A 13436-nucleotide genomic window follows, 5' to 3' on the forward strand; every position below is an offset into this window, starting at 1 on the left:
GAACAACCCCAAATTGCCTAAGATACCTTAACTGATCTACATTAAGACGGGAACGCAAGAGGTTGTCGGTGAGGGTGATTCCTATGCTAAATGTAGGTGGACAAGTCCAACCCTTTCCCGGGCTCTCGTTAAAGAAGGTGTATGCCGAATCGCGCAGGTCTATGTATGCATCGAATGAAGTTGATGGGGAGTCCTTCACGGCACAATCGGAACAGGGACGACTATCGTCCAAGTCTTCGCTAGAGTTGAAGGTATTATCGGGAGCAGCGAGGTTGTTTGAATGCGACCCCAACACTTCTTCTTGGTAATTGTCTTGAGATGAATTAAGGAAATCCATCTTAAGTTCTTTTAACCAATTAAGAATTAGATCTTCTAGTTGAAATAGTTCATCAAGAAGCATTTCTCCTAGAATATCTGGTTGGGCGCTTTCGAGGGAGAGATAAGGATTATTTTTACTTTCGCTCCTCTTAAGGATACAGGAAAACGATGGGTCTAAATAGTGGGGCTTATAGTTTAGAAAATAACATTCTAGTTCTTTATGACCGCCTCCACATAATTGACACCACGTACCATAAGAGTGCCGAAAGTAAAAAAGATCATTATCACTCATTTTTGTGTCATAAATTACCAACCGTCGGGATCTTACGGTTCTGTTTTCAGTAACTGAATCTTGGGCACGGGGGCGTGTTGAGTGGGCACGGCCCCGTGTTCAGCTTACAGTCTGACTTAAAACAGGATTGCCAGTTCCAATGATTGGGCACGGGGGCGTGTTCAGCGGGCACGACCCGTGCTGAGTTCTGCAGAAGCTGAAAAATTAAGAAAATCCTTAAAAAACTATAGAAAAAATGATTAGACCGTTGATTCCTAACTTTCTTAAAATCCTTGTGTCCCCGGCAACAGCGCCAAAAACTTGATGTGTGCGAGGTGTTATATATATTAGGTATGTATTTTAAGCCCTTTTTACACTTTTTAACCAAGTTTTAAATTTATAAAACACGATATTTACTAACACTAAACACACATATGGGCAAGTGCACCCATCGTGGACGTAGTATAGTGTTGGTAAGATACCGAGGTCGTCCAAGGACACAAGAGCTTTTAGTACCGGTTTATCCTCAACGTCTAATCAAATCAAAATGTTAGAAAAAAGGTTTTAAACTAAGAAAATAAAACTAACTAAAATGCTGAAAAATAAAATAAAAGTAAAAACAGATAGACAAGATGAATCACTTGGATCCGACTCGTGTGTAGTGTAACCTTTGATTATTTTCGCACTTTTGCACTTGTTTAAGAGATTATCTTAGTTATTGTAGTAGGCCCCTCTTTTGAAGGTGACGTTACCCTCAACCCAGTAGTTTGAGTCAGCAAGGATACAATCCTAAAGGGTCAGATTATTGAAAGATAATTAATTAAGTTATTAATGCATAATGTGGTAGGCCCCTCTTTTGAAGGTGACATTACCCTCGGCTAAGTAGTCTGAGTCAGCAGGGATACAGTCCTAAGTAGTCGGGTTAAAGTTTTAATAGTAGTTTAACTTATGAGGGGATCAAAGAGTTTGGACCCCCGCCATCCAATACCTTTGGGTATTGAAGGAGGTCCTACTAAATTTGACCCAGGTCCTTTGCAGGATCTATACACTGAACAATGGCAAGACTCTTACCAAACCATTCCCTTAACCCCCGACCAGGTAGCCAACATACCTCCATATAGACCGTGGAGATATGAATGGTGAAAATCTTTTATTTTATATAGACAGTAAAATAATGCTAAGACACCACGGACAAACGATAAGGAAGAATCACCTTCAACATAAGAAACTAGTAAGTAAAGTCATTAATACAAAACCAATTAAAAAGTGCAAAAGATTAAAAATAAAAAGTATTACACTAAACACTTGTCTTCACCAAGTGATGTAAGAGACTTAGGCAAACATGGCCTTTGATTGTCAAGAACTCTTACGATCAATCTTGGATCCCGAGACGACTCACACACTCTATGATGGACAATGGATGATGGTGGTGGATGATGGTGTTATGATGGTGGTGGGTGGTGGGTGAAGTGTGAGAGAGGTGGTGTGCCAAGGGATAAGTTGCAAGAGCTCCAAACACTCCTATTTATAGGCTAACAAAAGCTCGGGCACGGCCCCGTGCTCGCTGGGCACGGCCCGTTGTCCATCTGACTCTCTCTTCATTAATTGTAATTCGCAATTACAATAAATGCGCCTGCAGGAAGTTGACTAAGCCCCCGTGTCCGCTGGGCACGGCCCCGTGGTGGGCAGTAGAAGCTTCTATGGGTTTGTCTTTTCTGCTGGTACTTGGGCACGGCCCCGTGCTCAGTTCTTTGTTTTGCTTGGGAAGATGCTGTCGGTGGGTCGGGCATATCACTTTTGTTCCTTTTCTTGTATTTATGTTAGATTTTGCTGTCTTTTTGCTTCTTTTGTTATTTTGAGCTCATTTAATCCTAAAAATACAAAAGGAAGACAAAAGCACACTTTTTCCAACATTAGTACTAAAAAGGGTTAGTTTTAAGCCACAATTGATGTAATTTATATGTTGCATTTTGTGCACATCAATATCACAGGAAACCCATCCGGCTACCAAGAAGATACTGAAGATCCAATGGTGTTCCAGGCCCAACTGCAGGAAAAACCAAAGCCGAAAAAGAGAATCTTGGACTGGAAACGTGGGCGTAGGAAGAAACCAGTTGCACAGAAGATTAAAAAGACTGAGGATCCGAAAGATAAGGGGAAAGGAAAAGAGATCGAGGAAAGTTCAGGGCAAGCTCAGGAAATGCCACCATGGGAGGAGCTGGATCGTAAACTGGCAAATAGCGACCTAATCGGACCTGCCGATGAAAACCTCTTCAATTACCCAGCCGAATCACAACTTCCAGTTAATTTGGAACCTGCTATCCCAGATCCTATTGTCAACCCCCGACCTCTACCAGGAGAGCTGGAAGAATGGTGGACAACTGACTGGCAATTTCAGAATCTCTTGAATAACCCTAACACCTATTTCCCCCAGTTTGACCCTGAGCCTGCACCAAACCCACCTATGAGCACAGAAAACTTGGCTGAACTCCGTCACTATGGCGAAGAACTGGTGGAAGCAGGAAATCGAATCCGGGAACTGGGAGAACAGATCTCATGGAAATACGACGAGAGGGAGCGTCGTTTCTGAAATGCCAGCGGACTGTGGTTACATTGTGTGGTTATGTGTTTAATAACAATAAAATAATAATAAATAATAAAAATATATAATCATGTAAAATAACTTAAAATAAAACTTTTGTAAGATAACGGGTGTGTACGGATGCATACTAAAATATATAAAATATGAAAGTCGCAAAGTCGACAATTTTGGCTATATGTGTTGACGTGATTTTGTGCGATTACTTTATTACGTTTGGTTGTTATTTATTTGTACCAATAACTTGTATATATTGTTAATTATCAGATGGAACACGCTGTTAATGAACCAGTTAATGAAGTTAATCAATCGGAACACAATAATGAGGATCACTTTCTAAATCGGCAAGATATAGAAAACATCGTCGCCCAGGGAATAGCCAATGCTATCCCGGCAATCGTCGTTGCTGTTAAAGGTCCTGTTGAGCCTTCGCAAGCTAACCACAGCAAGCGTACTCGCGACGACAATTTCAGTAATAGTGTTAATGGAGGCGGCATCATTAAGAATAATGTGGCTCAAGCCCCAGTACTCAAGAAAATGAAAGTTGCAACACCTGGTTGCCCTTACAAGGAATTTCTTGCCTCTAAACCAGCCGAATTTGCAGGAAATGAAGGGGCGACAGCCGCACTGCGTTGGTTAGAAAAAACTGAAGCAGTAATTAAAATAGTAAATGCGCAGAGGAAGACAAAGTTATGTATGCTTCTCACCTTTTCAAGGAAGAGGCATTAGAATGGTGGAATACGGTATTGCAAGCCAAGGGAAGTGACATGGCTTATGCCATGAATTGGGAAGAATTTAGACAATTGGTGGAAAGAAAATTCTATCCCGAATATGAAAAGGAACAAATGGCAAACAAGTTCCTGAGCCACCGAATGGTGGATGTTGACTGTCGAGGGTATACTTCGAAATTCTTAGAATATGCCAAAATTGTGCCAACTCTGGCTTCGCCAGAGCCGGTACTTATTTCTCGCTACATTTGGGGTTTGATTAGCGAGATTCGTGATATCGTCAAAGCTGCAAGACCCCGCATGATTGATGATGCGGTGGAGTTAGCCAATACCTTAACCAACGAATTGGTGCGCATGCGAGAAGAAACCAGAAAGAAGGAATTGGCTCAGAAGATTAACCAAGGATTTCGAGAATGTAATGCTAGTAACAACTTCAAGAAGAAAGTAACTGGGCAATCCTCCACTGTTCCATTTTGTAGTACCTGTAAAAGAAAGCACTTTGGAAAATGTAAGGGGTACTGTAACTTCTGCAAAATCCTGGGGCACCAAGAAGAAGATTGCAGAAGAAAGAAATCGACAATTTGCTTCAATTGTGGAGAAGTTGGACATTTTAGGCCAGACTGCCCTAAACTGGTTAAACCAGCTGACAACAAGGCTAAACCTACGGAGGGAACTACCAAAAAGAATGCAAGAGCCTTCCAGTTGACTACACAGGAAGCAGATCTGATTCCGAATGTGATAGCGGGTACGTTCCTAGTTCACAACATTTATGCGAAAGTATTATTTGACTCTGGGCAAACCAAAGTTTTATAAATACTTTGTTCTGCCAAGCTCTTAATCTACCTTTAACCAGGCTTAAGCAAATTTATTCGGTAGAAACAGCAGACGGGAACTCTGTTAACATAGATACGGTTTTGCAAAAAGAAAATATAGAACTTTCAGGTCATAAATTTTCTACAAACCTATTACCTATGAATTTAGCTGGATTCGATGTTGTATTAGAAATGGATTGGTTAGTAGCCAACCATGCTCGAATCCTCTGTGATAAGAATTCCATAGAAATTCATACACCATCAGGGGAAATAATCATGGTTACAGGAGATAAGCCACGTAGGCCAATGAAATTCATTTCAGTAATGAAAGTGGCCAGTTATTCAAGAAAACAAGGGATAGCATATATGGTTTCGATAGTTATTAATACCAAAAGTAAAGAACTTAAGGACATTTCAGTAGTATCAGAATGCCCGGATATATTCCCAGAAGAACTACCTGGATTACCACCCGATAGGGAAGTAGAATTTAGAATTCATCTAATTACTGGAACTACACCGATAGCCAAGGCACCTTATCGATTAGCACCCACCGAAATGTTAAAATTGAAAAAGCAGTTAGATGAATTATTAAGCAAAGGATTTATACAACCTAGTTCATCCCCTTGGGAGCACCGGTGTGGTTTGTGAAAAAGAAAGATGGTTCCATGCGAATGTGTATCGATTATAGAGAGCTAAATAAAGTTACAATTAAGAATCGATACCTATTACCTAGGATTGATGATCTTTTTGATCAACTTCAGGGAGGTAGATATTTTTCTAAGATAGATTTATGCTCCGGATACCATCATTTGAAGGTACAAGAAGAAGACATACCTAAAACCGCTTTCAGGACTAGGTATGGTCACTACGAGTTATAGTTATGCCATTTGGACTAACAAATGCTCCTGCAGCATTTATGGATATGATGAATAGGATCTGTAAACCGTATTTGGATAAATTTGTAATTGTCTTCATCGACGATATACTTATTTATTCCAAAAGCCAGGACGAGCATTGTGAACATTTACATGCAGTCTTAACTTTGTTAAGAAAAGAGAAGCTTTATGCCAAATTCTCAAAGTGTGAATTTTGGCTACAGGAGGTGCAATTTTTAGGACATATGGTGAATCACGAAGGTATTCACGTAGATCCCTCCAAAATAGAAGCAATCACCAAAGGGAAGGTTCTGCAATCAGCTACGGAAGTTAGAAGTTTTCTAGGGTTCGCCGGATACTATAAGCTATTCATTAAGGATTTTTCTAAGATAGTTGTGCCATTAACAACGCTAACCTGTAAAGCAGTGAAGTTTGAATGGGGACCTAGGCAAGAAGAGGCTTTTAAGATTTTAAAACAAAGGTTAACAAACGCCCCAATTCTTGCCTTACCAGAAGGAACAGAAGATTTTGAAGTTTACTGTGACGCTTCTAAGCTAGGATTAGGATGTGTGCTAATGCAACGCAAAAAGGTAATTACGTATGCCTCAAGGCAATTGAAAAAGCACGAGGAAAACTATACGACACATGACTTAGAATTAGGATCGATAATTTTTGCCCTTAAAATTTGGAGACATTATCTGTATGGAAGTAAGTTTACTGTCTATACGGATCATAAGAGTTTAAGATAGATATTTGGGCAAAAAGAATTAAATATGAGACAAAGAAGATGGATGGAAATTCTAAGTGACTACGAATGTGATATTCAATATCACGAAGGAAAGGCAAATGTAGTAGCAGATGCCTTAAGTCGTAAGTATCATGAAAAACAAAGACGAGTTCGTGCTCTTAGAATAAATCTTCAAATAAACTTAATGGAACAACTGAAGAACGTTCAAGAAACAGCAATCAAGGATGATACTGAAGGAATGAAAGGAAGAATAAAGGAATTAGAGCAATGAACTGATGGAATTTGGAGATTCCACAAGAAAAGGATTTGGGTACCTAAGCAAGGGGATTTAAGAAATAAGATTTTAGAAGAAGCCCATAAATCTAGGTATACCATGCACCCTGGTAATAATAAGATGTACCAAAATTTTAGAAATAATTTCTGGTGGATAGAAATGAAAAAGGACATAGCTAGATATGTATCTAAATGTCTAACTTGTTCGCAAGTTAAGGCAGAGCACCAGAAACCTTCAGGGTTACTCCAACAGTTAGAAATGCCGGTGTGGAAATTGGAACTAATAACAATGGACTTTGTTACTAAGCTACCCAAGACCAGAAAAGGTAACGACGCAATTTGGGTAATTGTGGATCGATTAACCAAATCAGCTCATTTTCTTCCCATAAAGGAAACCTTTAGCATGGAAAGATTAGCCAAGTTATACGTAGACGAGGTAGTATCTTTACATGGAGTCCCACTCTTCATTGTATAGGATAGGATAGTCGTTTCACTTCACATTTCTGGACAAGTTTCCAGGAAACAATGGGGACTAGACTAAACTTAAGTACTGCATACCATCCCCAAACAGACGGACAAAGTGAAAGGACGATCCAAACCTTGGAAGACATGCTCGGGGCATGTGTAATAGATTTCGGTGGAAACTGGGATGACCACCTACCCTTAATTGAATTCTCCTATAACAATAGTTATCATTCAAGCATCGAAGCTGCCCCGTTCGAAGCACTGTATGGACGAAAGTGTAGAACTCCAGTTTGCTGGGCAGAAATAGGAGAAAGTCAATTATCAGGACCCGAGATTGTGTAGGAAACCACCGACAAAATAACTCAAATCAAGGAAAGACTGAAAACAGCTCGAGATCGCCAAAGGAGTTATGCAGACAATCGGCGCAAGCCGTTGGAATTTCAAGTTGGAGACAAGGTACTCTTAAAAGTTTCTCCTCGGAAAGGGGTAGTCCGCTTTGGTAAGAAAGGAAAGCTAAGTCCAAGATACATAGGACCATTCCCAGTAACCCAAAGAATAGGACCAGTTGCATATCGCTTACAACTACCAGAAGAACTAGCTGGAGTACATGATGTATTTCATGTATCTAACCTCAAGAAGTGTCTATCTGACGAATCACTGGTAGTACCTCTTTAGGATATAGAGGTGAATGAAAAGCTAAAATTTGTTGAGAAACCACTCCAAATAAAAGACAGAAAGGTCAAGTTTCTCAAGCACAAAAGACTAGTACTGGTCAAGGTCAAGTGGGATTCAAAAAGAGGACCTGAGTACACCTGGGAGCTGGAATCGGAAATGAAGCGAAAGTATCCTCACTTATTTCACTAAATCTCGAGGACGAGATTTTAAATAAGGTGGGGAGGATGTAAGGACCTGCAAAAATGTCCCAAAACAACTCGTAAGTGAAAAACCCGGACCCCCAAAACCCTAATGTGCATGAAAAATCAAGAATTTAAGCACTTTGGGTTCCACGCGGGCCGCGTAAGCCATAAGAGAATGCTACGCGGGCCGCGACAACTTAAAGTTCACTGGATAAGCGAACAGGCCACGTGTCGCACACGTGGCGGGCCTACATGTGACACGGTAGCCCTAGTTGTAGACTAGGTGGCCCTCGCAGGCCGCGTAAGATCTTATTAAGGTTTACGCGGGCCGCCTAAAACCTTAAAATCAGCTATAAATTGCCTGTGCATGGGCCTTGCTTCTGTGTTCGAAAATTTCAATCAAAACGTCCATATTCTACTTAAAAACGAGTATTAGGGTGTCGAGACGCTGCTACGAGTACAGGGTATTAACTCGATCACTGCTACGATATAATGTCCGATCGATTGAAACCGATCCGATGGATGTTTAAGTGATGCCCGTATTTGGGCTATACTTTGTCATTCGTCGTGAGGGTTTTGATTTCGTGAGTTTATCGTAAATATTGTATTAAGCTACTGACCTAGTTTCGTGTGCATTGTTATTTAAACTAGGTTACAAGGCTAAATCAGTAGGCTAAACTCTGCCCAACTAAACCTGCAATGTGAGTCATTCCCTTTTTTATCAATAATATTTTACAATACTCAAATCATTTTCAAAAGTTATAATTACAGGGATTAAGTCTTGGTTATCTTGAATCACTAGCAAGTGGAGTATTGTGCACATTACTAATTTCTCACGGTTAGGTTCACCAACCTAACAGTGATAATCATCACTAGTTGGGTGAAAGGACCCAATAGTGGTATGACCATCGTCACCAGGGTGTGACACGGCGCCAGATAAAAATAAGATAGTAGCCATTGTAATCGCTCTTATGCTGTAATTCATAACTAAGGTGTCGTTTTATATAACCTGAGTGACTCGCCAGTATTTCCCCGCTGATAAAATATTTGTAAACATGTTTCAGGTGACTTACTGTGAATCAAGGAAAGTGCTACTGAGCACTAACAAGCTTGAAGTAGTGGCTCAATAAAACAAATAAACATGTTTTGTAAAACAAGGGATTTCCTCGTGAAATTCCCTTTACTGTAAATTATGGGGTTTGTCCCAAATTGTGAAATAAAATAATTGGGCATTTTCAGTTTAAAAGATCCTGTCAAATATTTCCGCTGCCAAATTAAATAATCAATACCACGGGTTTCTGTCCCGCAGTCTCTGGACCGGGTCACACCGGGCCGGGGGCCGTGACAGGAAGTACTAGCGCCCCCACATGTTTAGGCTGCGGTTCGGCAGACTCAGTTTGAGGCTATGGGTCAGGCTCTGCCTCCGCCGCCACTTTCGCCTCCGGCTGATCACGTCATTGACGACAATATCCCACCACCACCACCGCCGCCCCTGCCACCTCAGCAGCCACCGCAGTACTCACAGCACATCTATGCCGACCTGCCTGCTGCTGCGCAAGCGGTGGCTCGGGACTTCGATCGGCGCCTCCGACATTCTGAGCAATACCATATGTGGATCATTGAGACGCTCATGGAGCTCTGGGCTCACACGGGATTGCCGCCCTATCCACTGCCACCATCCCCACCACTAGAGGATCGGTAGCTTTAGTTTGTATTGTTTTTATTTTGTATTAGACATTTAATTGTACTTTTGTTTTGTATGTACAAACTGATTTTATATGTGTGTGTGTGTGTGTATATATATATATATATATATGCAATTGTCTTTTATTTACACGATGTTTGTTTGGATTGTTTGCGCTTATTTCATACGTCTCTTTCACAACTTATTGTACGATGTTTTAATTAAACATGTTTGTGTAATTTAACCAAATAAAATCGGTTAACATTAATAAAAACAATGGCATAAAGAAACATAACTTATAAACAACTATTATAAATCAACTATAACCTGACCTATATTTATAAAAACAATCGCAATACGCATCAACCATCAATACTGACGAGGTATGGTACTGGACCCGACCCGAGTGGTCGGACTTTCCTGCTACTTATTACTTTTATATTAATATTATTATTGTTATTGCGTACTAACCCGCGAAGCCCAGCGCGTTGTAGTTTATACTACACTAGGCTGTGGGCTCGTAGAGACAACCCCTAACTGGGCCTGGCCCATTGAGGTTAGGGTTTTCCCATATCTCCTATATAAGAAGGTCTCCACCTCCTTATTAGGGTATGAGATATAGGGCAACACACTTTTGTAGCTGGAAATAGGGGATTCTTCCTCTACCGGTCGTCTCTACATTGCCCACGTTTCTCTCTTCTTGTTTGCAGGTCGAAGGATGAAGCGGAGAATACGAGGTGTGGCCGTTTGTCACCGTAGAAGTACCGACCCGCTCGGGACTTGCTTCTTCAAATACCTTATCTCCAACCGTTAGATAAAACCTGCCAACTTCCAGAACTAAATACCATTTTTACCCCTTAGCAGAGGCAGTACACTCACGTTTAACGACACCAATTTCCGACGAATTGATACACAGAGGCAGTACACTCACGTTTATCGACCGTTATAAATCAACTTTAAATTATATATGTTTTATAAAAAATAAAACTCAATTCTACAACTTTTCAACAAAAAAACACAACCAAATAACAAACCAACACCCCGCTTTTTCCAGCTAAAAACAAGTCCAAAAACAAACAAAGGCCGAAGTGCTGCGCTTTGACCAAAGCGCAACGCTTAGGTGTGTCTAAAAAGCCGAGGGGATGTGTAAATAGACATGGCCTATTGGTAATAATACGCCAAGTAATGAGTGTGTGGAGCCACTATCCCATATGAAACCTATATGAATAACACCCACTGTACCAGCAAAATTGCACCTATCTCACAAGAAACCTATATCAATGTTCTTAGAAACAGAATACCGGTCCAGTTAAATACTCTTGAGTTGTCTTTATTTGGGATGACTGGTTTTGGTGCCAAGAATATGAGTCGCAAACCGTTGGTTTGACTAGATTTTTATTTGTTTCTTTTTTAAAAATCTTATTTGTTGATTCATTTACCACTTCAGGCTCGATATATTGTTTACACTAAACTCCATATTTAGTTAACATTGCAACTTCACATCAAAATACAAATAATTTCCTATGTTATTTCAAACTAGTTATATATATATATATATATATATATATATATATATATATATATATATATATATATATATATATATATATATATATATATATATAGGGTAAGGTTCATGCGAGAACCACCTTTATTGCGAGAACCGCGAGAACCAATGTGAACACAAGCTAAAATAGCTAAAAAAACCTAAAAACCCTAAAAAAAACCTAACCCCCACCCCCCCACCCCCCAAAAACCTAAACCCCCCACCCCCCCCCCCCCCAAAAAAAGACCTAACCCCCCCCCCCCCCAAAACCTAACCCCCCCCCCCCAAGCTAAATGCTAAAAACTAAAACCCTCAAAAAACCTAAAAAAAAACCTAACCCCCACCCCCCCCACCCCCCAAAACCTAAACCCCCCACCCCCCCCCCCAAAAAAAAAACCTAACCCCCCCCCCCCCCCAAAAACCTAACCCCCCCCCCCCAAGCTAAATGCTAAAAACTAAAACCCTCAAAAAACCTAAAAAAAACCTAACCCCCCCCCCCCCACCCCCCCCCCCCCCCAAAAACCTAAACCCCCCTCCCCCACCACCCAAAAACCTAAACCCCCCCCCCCCCCACCCCCCCCCCCAAGCTAAAATGCTAAAAACTAAACCCCCAAAAAACCTAAAAAATCTAAAAAAATCAAAAAAAAATAAAAAAAAAATCTAAAAATTTTTTTTTTATTTTTTTACTATTTTTTATGTTCAAATCGCTACTTTTGTAGCCAAAAAAAAAAAAATTTTTTTTTTTTTTTAAAAAAAAAAATTTTTTAAAAAAAAAAATTTTTTTTTTTTTTGGATACTAAAAGTAGCGATTTTTATATAAAAAATAGTAAAAAAATAAAAAAAAATTTTTTGGGTGTTTTTTAGATTTTTTTAGCTATTACTGTTTGTGTTCACACTGGTTCTCGCGGTTCTCGCAATAAAGGGTGGTTCCTAACGGATCTTTGTCCTATATATATATATATATATATATATATATATATATATATATATATATATATATATATATATATATATATATTGGAATTTTAGATTCTTTATGATTTATTCGGTTACTAAATCCTGATACGGTAAATTTAATAAGTTTGATAAATGGTATGATTGGCTATTGGCATCTTCTAGGCACAATGTTCTTTATAACCCACTACCTCCAACATACACTTATTAAGAAAAAATACAACTTTTTTTAGGATGCGAGTCAAAGATCCTAAACATATGCATTCAAGATTACATTCTCTCAAATGGGCCGTATCATGAAATTTAGCTGAATCAAAACGGGATAAACAAAGTGTTACATTTTGTTGAATAACCTTGTAAATCATTTTATTTATTTGGACTTCTTATAAATTGTGTTTTAGTCACAATTGGCTCCTTTTGTAAAAAAAATGACAGCAATAAGGGGCTGTTTGACAACATCTGAATTGTTAAGTGCTGAAATAGTAAGAGATCTGAACCATTAAGTGTTGAACCAGTGACAGGTCTGAACCATTAAGAGCCTGTATAATACTTAACCGTTCAGAGGCAAATGTCTGACCAATTCAGATTAGAGGTCTTAACCATTCAGACTCTGTATAAATCTTAACCATTCAGAGGCAAATGTCTGAACCATTCAGACATCTGCTCGTGAAACAAACAGTCTGAACCATTAAATGCTGAACCAGTAAAAAGTCTGAACCATTAAGAGTCTTATTAAGAGGTAAACAAACAGCCACTAAGTCTTTTGGTCATTGGGTCACATTGATATTACACAACAAGCCCTGTGGTGATTGGGTCACATTCATATTACGAGGCCCAATGCCTTTTTGGTCATTAATTTATACGATATATAGAAAGGAGTTTGTATGTCAACCCAACACAACCCAAATGGTTGTGAAACTGTTTCGAGCACTTACCTAACCCACCCATCTTGCCACATGTATAACCCAAGAAAAAACGACTCGTGTTTCGTTTTTGTGAAGTAGTCAAAGCACAATTTAAGAACAAATTCAGATGGTAATGATATAAAAGAAGAAATTGCTAATAAATTGGGCAGTGCCACCAAATTAAGCAATAATGTAGCATACCCCACATCATAAACTGAAACTCAACAACATTCTTACGGCATATAGTAACAAATTATTAAAAAAATGTCATGGAAACGGGACTAACCTTGAAAAACTAAAGGATTTTTTTTAAGTTATAAATAATTAATATGTTAATTAAAGACTAAAAAATAAAAATTATTACAGCAATAAACCAAAAGAAATTGAAAGTAAATAAACAA

General features: G+C 39.3%; 1 protein-coding gene across 1 annotated transcript; it reads left to right on the plus strand.

The window, feature by feature from the left end:
- Positions 1–2549: 2549 nt before the first annotated feature.
- On the plus strand, positions 2550–3179 carry LOC110931360. The gene has a single exon (XM_022174757.1). The coding sequence runs from the start codon at positions 2550–2552 to the stop codon at positions 3177–3179; it is 630 nt and encodes a 209-aa protein (XP_022030449.1).
- The last annotated feature ends 10257 nt before the right edge of the window (positions 3180–13436 follow it).

Source organism: Helianthus annuus, chromosome 3 (assembly GCF_002127325.2).
Source record: "Helianthus annuus cultivar XRQ/B chromosome 3, HanXRQr2.0-SUNRISE, whole genome shotgun sequence".
NCBI classification, from domain to species: Eukaryota; Viridiplantae; Streptophyta; class Magnoliopsida; order Asterales; family Asteraceae; genus Helianthus; species Helianthus annuus.

Bases quoted from the DNA above. Each gene is read 5' to 3' on its own strand.
- LOC110931360 (XM_022174757.1), top strand. From the start codon at position 2,550: ATGTTGCATTTTGTGCACATCAATATCACAGGAAACCCATCCGGCTAC.